The sequence below is a fragment of the Olea europaea genome, chromosome 6 (assembly GCF_002742605.1).
Source record: "Olea europaea var. sylvestris chromosome 6, O_europaea_v1, whole genome shotgun sequence".
Taxonomy (NCBI): domain Eukaryota; kingdom Viridiplantae; phylum Streptophyta; class Magnoliopsida; order Lamiales; family Oleaceae; genus Olea; species Olea europaea.
In genome coordinates, this window is record NC_036242.1 from 891,774 (window position 1) to 909,427 (window position 17,654).

At 37.0% G+C, this 17,654-nt stretch overlaps 2 protein-coding genes across 3 annotated transcripts; one reads left to right on the top strand and one right to left on the bottom strand.

Moving 5' to 3' along the window:
* The first annotated feature begins 10,863 nt into the window (after nt 1-10,863).
* On the top strand, nt 10,864-13,892 carry LOC111395416 (pentatricopeptide repeat-containing protein At5g08305-like). 2 transcript variants are annotated; one of them, XM_023021397.1, is made up of 4 exons: nt 10,864-11,015; nt 11,127-11,204; nt 11,534-12,769; nt 13,672-13,892. In XM_023021397.1, the coding sequence occupies exons 2-4, from the start codon at nt 11,130-11,132 to the stop codon at nt 13,771-13,773; spliced, it is 1,413 nt and encodes a 470-aa protein (XP_022877165.1). In that variant the 5' UTR covers nt 10,864-11,015; nt 11,127-11,129; the 3' UTR covers nt 13,774-13,892. The 2 variants fall into 2 exon arrangements, with proteins under 2 accessions (XP_022877165.1, XP_022877164.1); XM_023021396.1 differs by having other exon boundaries at nt 10,871-11,015; nt 11,127-12,769.
* A 146-nt stretch (nt 13,893-14,038) lies between these two features.
* On the bottom strand, nt 14,039-17,384 carry LOC111395417. Its single transcript, XM_023021398.1, has 2 exons — nt 16,959-17,384; nt 14,039-15,157 (listed from the first exon to the last, which is right to left on the bottom strand). Exons 1-2 carry the CDS (start codon nt 17,334-17,336, stop codon nt 14,240-14,242), a joined length of 1,296 nt encoding a protein of 431 aa, XP_022877166.1. The 5' UTR covers nt 17,337-17,384; the 3' UTR covers nt 14,039-14,239.
* Nucleotides 17,385-17,654: the final 270 nt, after the last annotated feature.

Consider the following 17,654-nt stretch of genomic DNA (forward strand, 5'->3'; position numbering starts at 1 on the left):
TTACGAGAATTGGTAACTCTTGATCCTTCTTAAACAATGCATTGAGAGACTCCGCGTTATTCGACGTCATCATATTGTATCGATGTCCTGGAAAGTATGACCACGCCCAATGTTTGATCACCATGTTCATCAGATACTCCAACGCTGGTAATGATTTACTTCCCATCTCAAACATGAACTTATTACACTCTTAAGCACTGTAAGCTTTGGCTGCTCTCCTGAATAATGAAACGATGCATTTGCCCCGATACCTAGTTTTCAAATTACCTTGTATATGGTACATGCAATACCCGTGATGTGCCTCTGGAAAAACTTCAGTGATACCGTTTATTATAGACTGTCCCCGATCGATTACAAAGGTAAGGTCTTCGACTTCCCCGATCACTTCCCTCAGTTTCGAAAAGAACCAACGCATGGACAGATCATTCTCGCTGTCGACTATGCCGAATGCAATTGGGTAAATTTGGATGTCGGCGTCTTGACATGTAGCAATAATTAATTTGCCATGATATTTAGCTTTCAGAGTTGTACCATCAACTAGAATTACGGGTCGCATTGTATTTTAAAAACCCCGAATACATTATCCGAGAGCCATGAAGAAATACTTAAAACAATTATTGCTCCCCGTCTCAATAAAAAATGTCGTGCCAGGATTAGTTTTCCCCATGTTATGGCAATACTTGGCCAATTTAGCATAGCTCTCCTCAGCCGATCCCATTAAATCCTCCAACGCACATTCTTTGGCCTTCCAGGCTTTCTGGTAGCTCATGACCACTTCATACTCTTGACGGACGTCGTTAATGATGTCCGAAGGTCCATAGATCATCCATAGATCCTGATACTTGTGCATTATCCGTCGACCAATAAATCATGCTCGAGCTTGCCTGTGATCGTTTCGAAGAATTCCCACTTCGCAAGTATGTTCTCGTGAATACTTGCGAATTACGAAGCACTCATTCGTGTCCATCTTAGTTGCTCTCAAGCGCCAATTGCAATTGCCTTCGACGTAGGCAAATGTCAATAATGACTTGTTTGATTTCTTTACCTTGAACTCAATGTTATATTTTAATACCAGCCGGTGCACAGCTTCCTACAAATCTTTCTTGGTTTCAAACAGTTGCTCGACATACAAGTTCTCATAATCGGGAACCACACGGGAAGAATTGGAGGACGGTCCACTTGTTCCAACCTGTGAGCTCCCACCCGGCTAATGTCTCTGTCGGGATAAAGCAATCAAATTCTCATTAGTAACGTCGTTTATATTTTCATTGTCTTCAACCGTCGATAGAATTCTGCGCGTAATAGCGACATCACGATCAGAAGCAACTGTCTTAGGAATAACCACATCATCCGCAAGAACTATCTCCACTGTCTCCCAAAAACCTCGATCATTGTTATCCACCCTATCTGAATTTTCACGTTCACCTTCGATAACATCCTTCGTAATTAAAGTCATACCAAGAACAGTCGGAGTCCGATACATTTTATTCAATTCTAATAGATAATTCAATTCACCATCATTAATAACGAATATAGGTGGCATCGGAATGGATGAATCCCCATGACCGTTGAATAGTTATCTCAATTGCATATTGTATTGGTCTTCAACCGTCGATAGAATTCTGCGCGTAATAGCGACATCACGATCAGAAGCAACTGTCTTAGGAATAACCACATCATCCGCAGGAACTATCTCCACTGTCTCCCAAAAACCTCGATCATTGTTATCCACCCTATCTGAATTTTCACGTTCACCTTCGATAACATCCTTCGTAATTAAAGTCATACCAAGAACAGTCGGAGTCCGATGCATTTTATTCAATTCTAATAGATAATTCAATTCACCATCATTAATAACGAATATCGGTGGCATCGGAATGGATGAATCCCCATGACCGTTGAATAGATATCTCAATTGGATATTGTATTGGGATTGATCGACATTCAGCTTATTTTGCAAATCGTGGTACATTTCTAAATATGGTATACTCTCTGTTATGGGAATTGCAATACAACCACGTATGTCACTCGTCCATCTCCATTCCCACCGATTATTTTCATTCAATTTGAAATCACCGAAATAACAGACGGGGATTATCATATCTGCATGAGGAAATGGATTTAATCAACTTCATTTATTAATTATAAGAAAAAATAATGCATTGCCAACAAAAATCAGTGCCAACAGTCGGCTGTCAACAGACAGTCGGCTGTTAAACAGCCAACAGTCACGTGACTGTTTGGCTGTTAAACAGGCCAAACAGCCGACTGCTTTTCTGTTTTCCGCATTACGTAGAAGAAAAAAATTAAAGATTGTTCAAAAAAAATTTTCATACATTTGATCTGTTAAAAAAAATTATTACTAACTATTACTCTGTCGAAATAAATTTTCTCTATTCAAATGTATACTAATTTACTGAAAAAGAAATTAAACATGCGTAAATATACTTACCGATTTGAAGAAATTGATATGAAAAAAATTTTCGGCTTCAGCGTCTGAACGTTTTTTGAGATGTTGAGATTCAAGCAGATGAAAGATGAGAGTTTTTTTTGTCTTAGAAGCTCGTTTTGAAGTTTTATAAGTGAGGAAGTGTTTGGTTTTCAATTATTAACTAAAAGGGTAGTAAAGTTTTTTCAACAATACATTGTTTTATAATTGTATAACATATTTAAGGACATCCTTGTCTTTTAACATTCAAGAGTCCAATGTGATAATATTCATGATTTTCAAAGTCAAAGTGGAATTTCCTCCCTTTGACTGGGTCAAACTTAAAAGTACCTCTTGGGATTGGCACGCAAGAAAGTACAAATGTCCAGATAATTTTAATATATTTTTTAATAGTCTCTTGTATTATTTTGAGGGTTAATTTTACCTAAAAATTACAAAAAGGTCACCCAAAATTTTCAGATTTTTGGGCGAGATTTGCGGCAATTTTCCAGCAACTTCCAACCACCACGACTGTCGGATTTGAATACCGTTGGAAAGCCAACAATGTCCTCTTCAATTACTACTCAAAATCTCCTCATAATTCCAAAGGATTCGGCCGGTATAAGTCCACAAAGTCAGCTCCCTGATTTGGGCAAATTTTTCAAATTTCGGGTAGCTGAATTTGTGGGCTTATCCCGACCAAATCCTTTGGAGTTATGGGGAGATTTTGTGTGGTAATTGAAAATGACATTGTGGGCTTTTCAACGGTATCCAAATCCGACAGTCCTGGTGGTTGGAAGTTGCTAGAAAATTGTCGCAAACCTCTCCTAAAAATTTGAAAAATCTAAGCAAATTTTCAGATTTCGGGGAGCGGAATTTGTGGGCTTATTCTGGTCGAATCTTTTGGAGTTATGAAGAGATTTTGAGTGGTAATTGAAGAGAACATTGTGGGCTTTCCAACGATATTCAAATCCGGTAGTCTTGGTGGTCGGAAGTTGCCAGAAAATTGCCGCAAACCTTACCCAAAATCTGAAAATTTTGGGTTGTTTGTTTCTGTAAGTTTGTAAACTTCAGTGACCGTTTTGTAATTTTCAGGCAAGTTCAGTGATCGTTTGTGAAATTAATGTTATTTTGATTAGGATTTGGCTGTTTGTACATAAAAAAAATACATAATGGATTACATAATATGATGTGGTGGGAAAAGATTTGATGAAAAAATTGATTGAGTTTTAAACTAATAAATGGTAGAGTGTCATGTGGAATTATGTAATCCATTATGTAAATCTTTATGTGCATATAGTGTTGGAGACAACTTATAAAAAATCAAATTTTTGGGCGAGATTTGCGGCAATTTTCCAGCAACTTCCAACCACCACGACTGTCGGATTTGAATACCGTTGGAAAGCCGACAATGTCCTCTTCAATTACTACTCAAAATCTCCTCATAATTCCAAAGGATTCGGCCGGTATAAGTCCACAAAGTCAGCTCCCTGATTTGGGCAAATTTTTCAAATTTCGGGTAGCCGGTATAAGGGTTGATTTTTGATATATTTGTTTGACCAGTTTTAACCCGCAAGAGCGTGATCAAAACACAATTTATATGAATGAAAATTTGGACAAAGTTTCGGTATAAAGATTACGGAAAATAAAGATTAAGAAGGAGTAGAAATAGAAAATAATCCAAGGCGAGACGTTATCTCTTTCCTTAAGACAAATTGCCCCGCTACGGTGCCCACGGTGAATGGCACTTTTTTCCCAAGATACAATGGATTCACAACTTGTGGTAGCAGCACTTCAAACAACAAGAAACCAACGAACGTTTGATAGAATTTCCCTTCTACAAAGGAAATGTATGAAATGCTATAGAATTAGAAAGAAGAGAATTGTAAGAGGAGAATGAATGCTCAATGCAATTGGTGTACCCAAAATCATGTCCATAGAGTTCTATTTATAGATGTAGAAAGGGTGCAAATGAAGTAGTGTGGGCCAAAACATGCATCCTTTCAAAAAAGTTGCAACACTTGGCCAAAACCTGCACCTTTCAAAAAGTTGCAACACTTCATTTCTTCCAACTTTGGTCCGCAATTTCTCATTCATCCGGAATTGGTTTCGAGATTCCAAATGTACCACGACGATCTACTCTATGAGTAGAATAAGTTGGTCTATTTACTTTTGTAATTTGACCATCGGATCAAGTTCGAATATTTGGTCGAAGTTAACACGTAGTCACACCTTTTCATTTTCCATTTTTACACACCTTTTTATTTTTCAATTTTTACACACCTTTTCATTTAATATTTGAACCAATTCCTACAATCCCCCACATGAATGGAAATTCGGGTACGTGTATGCAAATACGATGATATGATGCAACTTTGGTCCGCAATTTCTCATTCATCCGAAATTGGTTTCGAGATTCCAAATGTACCACGACGATCTACTCTATGAGTAGAATAAGTTGGTCTATTTACTTTTGTAATTTGACCATCGGATCAAGTTCGAATATTTGGTCGAAGTTAACACGTAGTCACACCTTTTCATTTTCTATTTTTACACACCTTTTTTATTTTTCAATTTTTACACACCTTTTCATTTAATATTTGAACCAATTCCTACAATCCCCCACATGAATGAAAATTCGGGTACGTGTATGCAAATACGATGATATGATACAATGTAGAAAAGGTGCGAAAAATACTGCATCAGGGATATTGACTTCTGACCTTGAACCTCCTTTAGTGAAATACTATCGGATTTACTCGGCTAATTGGTGAACCATAGGTCTTGAACCACTCAGCCTTTGGTGTAAATCAAGACAACAATACTCACACAGATATCTTCCCTATTCCGTACTTAGTTCTCATGATTTGGTTCATTTTGGCCCTGAACCCTTCTTGGTTTCATAAATGTCTAAAGAATTCAAACCTTAAATAATTCTTATCGAAGCGGCCCCACTTCACACTTACATAGGTGAGCTCCTATTAAGAGTATTCTGCCCTACTCTACTTGACTTAATCAAAATATAGGAATCATTAAAAGATAATCTTAGCCTTTATTTACTCTGCAGAAAGCACTTTAGTATCATAGGAATGAGTTAGGAATTCTAATTTTCTAAGTGCTTCATGGAATTTTCACAACTTAGTTGTCCCTTTGAACCAAGATCTTGGGATCTCCAGTCAACAAGGTAGGGTTACCATTGCAAAAACTCTTACGTAGTAGGCTTTAATCTCATTCCTCTCGATAGGCAACGCATTTGATCTCTAGGCAAACTTTTTGTCAATGGATCCACAATATTCTCCTTTGATTTCACATAATCTATGGAGATAACGTCATTTGAGATCAGTTGCTTAATAGTGTTGTGTCTACGACGAATATGTCTAGACTTACCATTATACATGCTGCTTTGAGCCCTTCCAATTGCTGATTGACTATCAATTTTCACAACTTAGTTGTCCCTTTGAACCAAGATCTTGGGATCTCCAGTCAACAAGGTAGGGTTACTATTGCAAAAACTCTTACGTAGTAGGCTTTAATCTCATTCCTCTCGATAGGCAACGCATTTGATCTCTAGGCAAACTTTTCGTCAATAGATCCGCAATATTCTCCTTTGATTTCACATAATCTATGGAGATAACGCCATTTGAGATCAGTTGCTTAATGGTGTTGTGTCTACGACGAATATGTCTAGACTTACCATTATACATGCTGCTTTGAGCCCTTCCAATTGCTGATTGACTATCACAATGTATACTTATCGCAGGTACTGGCTTGGGCCAACATGGAACATCTTCTAAGAAATTTCGAAGCCATTCTGCTTCTTCTCCAGCTTTGTCCAAAGCAATAAACTCATATTCCATCGTTGATCGAGCTATGCACGTTTGCTTTGTTGATTTTCATGATACAGTAGCTCTACCAATGGTGAATACATAACCACTAGTGGACTTGGAATCCTTCATATCGGATATTCAATTCGCATCACAATATCCTTCTAGTACCGCAGGATATTTTGTGAAGTGTAATCCATATGTTAAGGTATACTTCAAGTATCTTAAAACCCTCGTCAAAGCCTTCCAATGATCACGGTTTGGATTACTTGTAAATCTACTAAATTTATTCACCGCACTAGCAATATCCGGTGGAGTGCAATTTGTAAAATACATAAGACTGCCAATTATTTGTGAATACTTTAGTTGTGATATGCTTTCTCCCGTATTCTTGACTAAGTGCATACTTGGATCAAGAGGAGTTCTCGCGGGACTTCCCTAACACGTCAAACTTCTTAAGTACTTTTTCTATGTAGTGAGATTGTGAAAGTACAATTTCATCCTGCGTTCTAGAGATTTTAATTCCTAAGATTACATATGCCACACCCATATCTTTCATATCGAAATGCTTTGTTAGCATCTTTTTGGTGTTAAGCAATATTTCGTGACTATTGCTCATTATTAACATGTCGTCCACATATAGACAAAACAACTACATAGGCATATGGTGTATGTTTAATATATACACATTTGTCACATTCGTTGATCTTGAATCCATTTGACAACATTGTTTTGTCAAACTTTTGGTGTCATTGTTTAGGAACATGTTTTAATCTATACAAGGACTTAATAAGTTTACACACTTTGTGTTTTTGGTTAGGAGAAACGAACCCTTCAGGTTGCTCCATGTAAATCTCCTCTTCTAACTCACCGTTTAAGAATGCTGTTTTTACATCCATTTGATGAATCTCAAGATTGTGTATTGCCACAATTGCAATTAACAATCTTATCGACGTGATTCTAATCACGGGTGAGTAGGTATCAAAGAAATCAAGTCCTTCCTTTTGCCTATATCTTTTAGCAACCAATCTACCCTTATATTTATCAATGGATCTGTCAGTTTTCAATTTCTTTTTGAATATCCATTTGCATTCTAAAGGCTTGTTACCGGGAGGTAAATCAACCAACTCCCATGTATGGTTTTGAATTATAGAATCTATCTCATTATTAATAGCTTCTTTCCAATGCGGTGCTTCCGGTGTAGACATTGCTTCATCGAAAGTTTTTGGATCATCCTCTACCATATAGGTTAGAAAATTTGGGCCAAATGTCTTGGAAGTCCTAGCCCTTTTACTACGCTTTGGTTCTTCCTCATTTGAAGTTCCATTATTAGATTCATATGTTCTCTTATTAGAACTCGTATTTTTCTTATTTTTGCAAGGAAAAATATTTTTAAAGAATGTCGCATTCCTTGATTCGATTATGGTCCCTTCATGTACGTCTTGTATTTCAAATTTGTGTACAAGAAATCGATATGCACTACTATTATTGGCGTATCCAATAAATATGCAATTTATCGTTTTAGGACCGATTTTCACTTGTTTAGGCTTAGGTACCTCAACCTTAGCCAAACACCCCCACCCTTTCAAGTATTGGTAGGATGGAGGATAGCCTTTCCATAGTTCATATGGTATCTCTTCCATTTTCTTAAGAGGTATTTTATTAAGAAGACTATTTGCCGTTAAAATAGCCTCCCCCCACATGTTCTGTGGTAAACCTGAACTTATTAACATGACATTCATCATTTCTTTAAGTGTTCGGTTTTTGCGTTCTGCAACACCATTTGATTGAAGAGAGTAATGTGTCGTTGTTTGATGAACAATTCCATGTCCAGAACAAAAGTCTTCAAACGGTGCCTCATATTCACCTCCTCTATCACTACGAATATTTTTTATTCGTTTTTCAAGTTGTGTTTCAACTTCAACCTTATAGGTTTTGAATGCATCTAAGACTTCGTCTTTACTTCTCAAAAGAAAGACATATCAAAACTTTGTAGAATCATCAATAAATGTCACAAAGTATTTCTTACCACCTCGAGTTTGTACAAATTTTAGATCGCATATATCGCTATGGATCAATTCAAGAGGGGTTGTGTTCCTTTGTATTGAATGGAACGGTGTTTTAGCCAATTTTGCTTCAACACATATTTTACATTTATGATTAGGATTGATTTTATGCACCGGAATTAAATTCTGATTCATTAGTTTGCGCAACGATTTGTAATTTACATGTCCTAATCGACTATGCCGCAAACATGAAGGCTCAAACAAGTAAACGAAATTTATAGTTTTATTTATAACGACTTGCTTTGGTACAATTGTAAGAACGTTCAACTTGAACATTCCATCCCACATCTATCTTTTCCCTACATACATCTCATTTTTAGACAACACAAATTTATCAGATACAAATACAAGTTTAAAACCATTCTTATTAAATAGAGACCCGGACACTAAATTCTTTCTTATATTCGGCACATGTAGGACATTGTTGAGGACGAGTTCTTTCCCGGGTGTCATCTTCAAAGTGACTTTGCGTTGTCCTTCAACTTTGGAACTTGCAGAATTTCCCATGTATAGTTGTTCCCCATTCAATTCTTGATAGTTGGAGAACATCCCCTTGTCCGCCCACACATGACGAGTGGCGCCGGTGTCAATTCACCATTCTATAGTATTTCCAATCATGTTGCATTCGAACACTACTACAGATAAACTCATTTCTTGCAGTCCATCGGATAGAGTGTTATTTGCAACCATGTGGGCATGAGCATTCTTCTTTGGCTTTCAACATTCACTTGAACAATATCCAGCCTTGCCACAGTTGTAACAATTCCCTTTGAACTTCTTAGCCTTCTTGGAATTGTCTCTTCGCGGTGCATAATTAGGAGCCTTTCGTTTCTTGTTTGTTACCTTTGGTTCCATTTCAACAAAATTTGCACCATCTTGATCAACCGGCCTTCGTTCGGTTTTCCGATTGTCCTCTTCAATCTTCAAGCGTATAATCAATTCTTCCAAGTTCATTTCCTTGCGTTTGTGCTTGAGGTAATTTTTGAAATCTCTCCACATAGGAGGGAGTTTTTCAATAATGACAACCACTTGGAATGATTCACTCAATTCCATTTTCTCGGCGTGGATGTCGTGTAACAAGACTTGAATATCTTGCACTTGACTAATTACAGTTTTGGAATCCACCATCTTGTAGTCCAAAAATTTGCCAACAATGAACTTCTTTGTTCCGGCATCCTCGATCTTGTACTTTGTCTCCAAAGAATCCCATAATTCCTTGGCTGATTCCTTTGAAGTATACACCCCATATAGTGTATTATCCAATGCGTTTATGATATAGTTCTTGCATAGGAAGTCCGAGTGTTTCCATGCATCTAAAGCAATAATCGATTCACGATTATTTTTCCTTTCTTGTATAGCTGGTGCAGTTTCCTTTAGAAATTTAGCCAAATTAAGAGTGGTGAGATAAAACAACATCTTTTGTTACCATCTCTTGAAGTCTACTCCTGCAAATTTTTTCGACTTTTCCCCATGTGGGATAGTAGTATTATGCAACGGTACGGCCACGGGTGGTACCACATTATTGGAACCATTTTGACTTGACGAAATCCCGATGGTAGTCATTTTTGTTACACAAACAGATGTTCAACAAAATGATGATAATATTGGTGGAGGAATAGTACACAAAGTACTATTCAAACAAAGTAATGTTTGTCCACAACTAACCACAAAGACACACAATTTTGTCTTAAGATTATTGGAGACAACTTATAAAAAGGGTTATGTAAGGATTGATTTTTGATATATTTGTTTGACCAGTTTTAACCCGCAAGAGCGTGATCAAAACACAATTTATATGAATGAAAATTTGGACAGAGTTTCGGTATAAAGATTACGCAAAATAAGGATTAAGAAGGAGTAGAAATAGAGAATAATCCAAGGCGAGACGTTATCTCTTTCCTTAAGACAAATTGCCCCGCTACGGTGCTCACGGTGAATGATACTTGTCTCCCAAGATACAATAGATTCACAACTTGTGGTAGCAAGACTTCAAACCACAAGAAACTGATGAACTTTTGATAGAATTTTCCCTCTACAAAGGAGATGTATGAAATGCTATAGAATTAGAAAGAAGAGAATTGCAAGAGAAGAATGAATGCCCAATGCAATTGGTGTACCCAAAATCATGTCCTTAGGGTTCTATTTATAGATATAGAAAGGGTGGAAATGAAGTAGTGTGGGCCAAAACATGAATCCTTTCAAAAAAGTTGCAACACTTTGCCAAAACTTGCACCTTTCGAAAAGTTGCAACACTTCATTTCTTCCAACTTTGGTCCGCAATTTCTCATTCATCTGGAATTGGTTTCGAGATTCCAAATATACCATGACGATCTACTCTACGAGTAAAATAAGTTGGTCTATTTACTTTTATAATTTGACCATCGGATCAAGTCCGAATATTTGGTCGAAGTTGACACGTAATCACACCTTTTCATTTTCCATTTTTACACACTTTTTCATTTTCTAATTTTTATACATCTTTTCATTTAATATTTGAACCAATTCCTACATATAGCGAGATCCATTTTGATTATGATAATTTTCATATATTTTTTTAAACTTTTTTTATTTACAAGCAGGAAACACAAGAATTTACACCTAATAATTCATATCAGTGAAGTTGTGAGATTCCAGCAAAATGTGCACCTCACACTTTGAAGCCTCCAGTTTTGCCAAATCCTGTATTCAGTGCTGAAGGTAAGCACGAGGAACTTGTGTTCTATGATTCTATCGTTTGATTATTTTATATGTATGTTTAAAAAAATAAAAATAAAATAAAAAAAAAACACTGAAACTTTTTATTATTAGGTGATGCAATGCATTACTGTAATCCATATATGCCGCCAGAAAGAAGATGTCCCGGGCTTGTATTTGAATCAGTTAACGGTAATTGAATTCACTGCATATTTGTAAATGATTAACTTCTAATCCTTAATTGTTAGCGGATTCCTCCAAAAAAAAAATTCTGCTTCTGATGTTAAATGTGGAGTGAATCCCTTCTGTTATCTACACTTGAAAAATGCAAATCTTTGTCCCATCTCAACCAAATCCACGCTCTCCTAACAATCTCAGGCCTCGCAAATGTCTTCCATTACAATGCTATCATAAGGGCTTTCTCCAGTACTAAAAACCCATATAAATCAGTTTCCACTTTTATCTCAATGTTGCGAAATGATGTCGTCCCCAATCATCTAACCTACCCTTTTCTTGCTAAGGCCTCGGCACGGATTCTGAACCTGAAACTTGCTGGTTCTGTTCATGGACTTGTTTTTAGAACTGGGTATGCGTCTGATATGTTTGTTTCGAATTCTTTGGTCCATATGTATGGCTCGTGTCGTGATATCGTTAGCGCGCGGAAAGTGTTCGACGAAATGCCTATGAAGAATTCAGTTTCGTGGAACTCCGTGTTGGATGCTTATGCAAAGTGTGGGGATGTGAATTTGATGAGAAAAGTGTTTGACCTAATGCCTCGGAGGGATGTCATATCGTGGAGCTCATTGATTGATGGCTATGTTAAGGACGGAAATTACGTGGAGGCCTTGGCTGTTTTCGCGAAAATGGGGGTGGATGGAGTCAAGGCAAATGACGTTACTATGGTTAGTGTTTTGTGTGCTTGTTCTCACTTGGGAACGCTTGAGCAAGGGAGGATGATGCACAACTATATTATTGAAAATGGATTGCATTTGACCCTTACGTTGAGGACGTCGCTTGTGGACATGTATGCTAAATGTGGTGCCATTGATGAGGCATTGGCTGTATTTCGTGCCGTTTCAGTTAGAAAAACAGATGTTTTGATATGGAATGCTATGATTGGTGGGCTCGCTACACATGGGTTTACACAGGAGGCGCTGGAGATGAACGTAGAAATGCAGGATTTGGGGATCAGACCGGATGAGATAACTTACTTGTGTCTACTTAGTGCTTGTGCACATAGAGGTCTAGTGAAAGAGGCATGGAAATATTTCAAGTCTATTTCTCAGAATAGCATGGAGCCAAAAACCGAACACTATGCTTGCATCGTAGATGTTCTGGCGCGGGCAGGTCAATTGAAAGAAGCACACGAGTTTATACAAGATATGATGCTGAAACCAACTGCTTCCATGTTAGGAGCATTGCTTAGTGGTTGTATAAATCATAGAAAGTTGGATATTGCAGAGGCAGTGGGGAAAATGCTAATCGAATTGGAGCCTGATCATGATGGTAGATATATTGGTCTTTCAAATGTTTATGCCGTTAAAAATTGCTGGGACGAATCAAGAACTATGAGAGAGGCCATGGAAACACGGGGAGTGAGGAAGGTTGCTGGATATAGCTATGTGGAAATTCTTGGAACGCTTCACAGATTCATAGCTCACGATCAGGCACATCCTCAATCAGAACAAATCGACTTGATGTTAGATTTAATCGTAAAACAGATGAAAATGAAATCAGATTGTGAAAGTCGACGACAGGTATTTTTCGATATGGACAATATGTAAATTGCTAGCTCTTCAAGTTGATTGAGATATTATACATTTGAAACATAGTTTTCTGTATGCCTGGACAAAAAAACCGAAAAACCGACCAAACCAATCAAATCGAACCAACTTGGGTAGGTTCGGATTGGTTCGATAGAGGTAATTGGTTTGGTTTGATTTTCTTTTAAACAAAACTATGGTGTGTCAGTACAGTTCAGTTATGATTGAAGTCTCAAATTGTTGGTTAACCGAACCAACCCAACTCACTTAAGTGTTCACTTTTTTTTTTTAATTTAAAAAAATAAAAATCAAAAGATAAACTCTAATCTCATAACAATATCTCGATTTCCTCCAATCTATGATACCGGTAAGTAATAGTACTGAAAATTTTCTTTCATAAGTTTATTATGCCCTTGTTTGGCCCTCATTTTCAAATTTTAATGTTTGAAATAGTATATTTTTTAAGAATGTGAGTTGAAAAAGAATGAAAAGTTTTTGATTTACGTGTAATATTATTTTATAGAAAATTGTGTGGTTGAAAATAAAAGAAGTAAAAGAAATGAAAGGGAATGGGGGCCAAACAGGGGGCTATGTTATACATAGCATAACTACATAATATATAAAAAAAGCAATGAAATTTTTAAGTTTTTCGTTGATTTTTTTCTATTAACCTAATTTTATTTGTTAGCCGATAGACAATAGTTCTTCTAATATAAAATTATTTGATTATTTTAATTCTTGTAATTTAAGTGCGCCTAAAACTCGGACAATTTCTTTTAAAAAAATTAATTTAGGCTAGAAGTCCAAACCGATTTGGTTTGATTCGATTTAAGAGCTAGAGTGGATTGAATTGGGTTGAAATTTGCTCAAATCGATTAATTTGGTTTTGGTTTCAGGTTGGAGTCAAAATCGACCCAAACCAAATCGCGCTCAGGCCTAAACTTTTCCGTATGGTTTTGACTTTCGAGCACTTGCTTAAAGCAGAAAGGTACGCGTAGAAGCGGACATTTCAGTCTTAAATACATAAACTGTTGATAGCTATGGACATAAAGCAATCCCATCTTTTATTCCCAGAAATACCTAGATTAGTAACCGCAAAACTAAGCTGATCTTTCATTACCATTAACAATTGGAATTTTTGAATCTACACTGTTCTCATGGTTAATTCTGGGCTCGAGGTAGCCAACAGGCTTTCAACGACGGTACCTGTTTGCGGTGCATACATGTATCTAGCAATAAATTTGCAGTAAACAACAAGGATAATAGCGCAGAATTAACCACTAAAACATAACCAGCAGCACTTCCAGGCAACCGAGTACGAATAATACAGGTGTGAAGTAACAAGAAAATACAACTCCTTTTTTGGACATGTAAGTCACACGATGAAGCCAACTAGCAGTATAAACTACTCCAGTATTGGTACTGAATTCTTGACTAAATTATCAAAATACCACGAAGTTGTAGTCAGGTCAAGTTGTCATCAGCATCTGCACTGATCCTTGACCGATATTGGCGACCTGGTTTCTGCAAGGAGCTGCTACCTTTATCAATATATGGCTCATCTTCTTCCATTTCACTGACTTCACTTTCTTGGGCATCCTCTTCTGCAACGCCAATGAGCAATCCCTTTTTCTTAGCATTATCTCCCAGGGACTCGTTCCTTCTCTTCACCATTAAGTCATCTTCTGGCTTCTTTTTGGGAGTGAAAACTATTGATTTCAGGATGTCAGCACAAGTGTCATCCTGCAATGAGCTCTCAGTGTTTCCCTTCCTCAACTGATGGAAAAAGTCCATATACGCCTTTCGATTGGATTGCTCATCCATATCTTCCGATGAGTCAAAAGTATATCGTGTGTACTTTGAAGGGTTCCTCAGATAATCTGGAACAGCAGATGAATATTGCGAAAGATCAGATGCATCCTGTGGTGCTGCAACATTATCCCCTGAATATGGCTCCGACACTAAATCACCTTGTTCGTCAAGATTCTGAGTACTGCATTCATGGTTCAACTGGAAGCGGACACGCTTCTCGGGCTTTTGGTCCATGTGACTTCCTCTTTTCTTCAAAATAGATTTTGGATTATAACCATCTAGTTCTGCATGGTTAAGATTTTCAGTCTCCACATCCAAGGCCACAGAGTTATCAGCAACTGGTAAAGAATCGTTATTCCCAGCTGCCTCTGCATCTTCTTTCAGCCTAAGTTTAGCAGCCATGTGATTTGCACGAGGATCTCTAACAGCATCCTGGAATGTGTCCGGAAGCTCACCATAAGTATTAAGTCTCTCAAATCCATATTCAGCAACTTTCACATCCCTCATATATAGGCGGTCACCAACCTCTTCCCTACAGACTGCCACTTTGTCATATTCATCTTCCTCTTCCTGCATAAACCAACCCAAGAATGGGAAATCAACTTCTACTTCAAAAAAGAGAAGGAAATATACACGTTATTATAACAAATTATGTGCAGCACAGATGTCCAATGCATAAAAATAATTTGTGCAATTCATGTTTGCAGCCCCCAAGATATGGTTGTTCCTTGCCACCAGACACATTTGATCCTCCTAGTGTCGACCAATCACCAAACTTTGGGTTTCTTAAAGAAGAGTGCAGCTCTCATTAAACGAACATGTCTAGAACTGAGTAAATTTATGCTGCTCAAATGTCTTGTCAGGTGCTATTTACAACCAAAATAAGTCAGCATAAAGGCCCAGAAAAGAATAATAAACATATAACCATCTTCATGGTTGTATAATGCATCCAGTATATCAAAATTTTAATAAAAACTTAACAGTAAAACAAAATATCTATATGCTCCTCCTCACTCACTGGATTAGGCTGCATTATCAAATCTGACCTCATTGAGGACACCACAACTAGTTTGGAAAGTCACGGTAAAAGAAAAGACCTGTTTAGTTACCGAACTTAAATGCTGGTTCCCATTTGGTCACTTATCTTTTTCTTTCCAATTTTGTCATCTGACTTCATAATATGTTTACCGTTGGCAGGCTGTCTGCGCCTGCTATCCAAACTAATGGAAATGCTGAGTTCGCAAACTGAAGATTGTGTGTACTTAACATATATGGTAGATGACTACTCTAGAAAATTGTGTGAATTCTTATTCAAATATAAAATTGAATACTAAAACGTATGGAATAGTGTAACACTGAGTTCAATAAGTTATGCAAATAAAATGGTATCGTTAGACATACAAGAGTAACACACCCCTCAAAAAAATGGCATTGTCGAGAGGATGAACACGACTGCGTTAGACGAAGAGGTATGCTCATTTCTTCTGGGATTTCAAAAGCTTTCTGGGGAGGCAATGTTTACTGCTATTTATTTAAATAATACATTACTTTGCGGTGCCATTAGCTTCCTCATACAAGAAGAAAAACGGAGAAGAAAGTCTCCTACCTTAACTCACCTATGACCATTTAGTAGCGCTTGATATGCACATACTATGAAGCAAACTAGACCCTAGACCCCTTAGGTGCAACTTCTAAGATTATTCAAATCGGACTGCAAGATGATAACACGGGTGGAACCAGGATTCAAAGGTGGGGTAGCATTATAATTTTTATAAAAGAAAATTCGACAACACGTAAGAAGAAATTTTATTTATTTGAAAGCTAAAACACACTTAGTTCAAATGTGATTTATCCTTCGAAACGGATATAATTAACGCTATATTTTAAAAAGATTAAAAAGAAAAAGACAAAGAGAATTATAAAGAACAAGTATTAACCAATAACATTACTCTAACATCAATAACATTGAGAGCATTGAGTTTAATTAACAAAGAACAAGCATTAATCTTTTTCACAGAGAAATCGAAAAAAAAATAAAAAAAAATAAATAAATACAAGCTCCTTAAGTTGCTGCTGTCCAGAAAATAGCAGCTTAAACAAATTAACAATACTAGTTTAGTCCCACCCACAAGCCTATGAAAACAACGGAATTTTTCCCCCATATAAGAAATTGATATAACAAATAATGATAACAAATGCATCAGCTTAATTACTGAACTGCAAAAAGTGTTTCAGTTACAACAAACCCTTATTTATCTGTCCAAATTTTAACAAATTTGCTTACAGTGACATGTATGAAAACTGTCTATTAAAATTCGGCCGGACTTTTTAAAGTTTAAAGATGATGACGAAAGAATTTAAAAGTGAATACCTCATAATCAAGGGTGCAATCGCGGCCAATTAGGGATTGAACATCCCAGACTTCATCATCACCAGTGTCGGTCCCATGACGTTTGATCTCTCCATTAATTTCATCCTCTCCTTCAAAGTCGCTCAGCTCTTGAAGATCCGATTCTAGATGGGCCCCGACATCTGTTTCGGGGTTGTTCGGAGGGTAGTCGGTGGGTCCAGATTCTTCAACTTCATCTTCATCATCATCTTCCTCTTCCTCTTTATTCCGATTCCATTCCTGTCTTTTGATTTCGTCGTCTGTGAGGCGCCACAGTGAAGGGTTAACGCTCAAAGACGGCGCCGTATTGCCCAGCGACCCAAATGCCTTGTCTACTCGAACTTTGAAGCTATCTTCCATTGATGTCTCGTCCTGCTCTGTACAATTCGTGCATCATTTATATAAGTGTGTTACTCGATAAACGAGGGAAAATAGCTGCGAGGATCTCCAACTTTTGTAAAAGAGCATTTAAGTCATCTACCTTTCATTTTAGTTGCTTTTCTACCATAAGGTTTTCATTCTGTCTAAATTAATGCCACTAATTTTTCATTGACCTATTGAAATTCAAAATTTCAAATTTCACAAATCGTATTCTTCCAAAAAGTGATTGATACCAAGACAAGTTATCACTAATAATTCTATTGAGATCAAAAAACACATCTTTTAACAATTAATCTA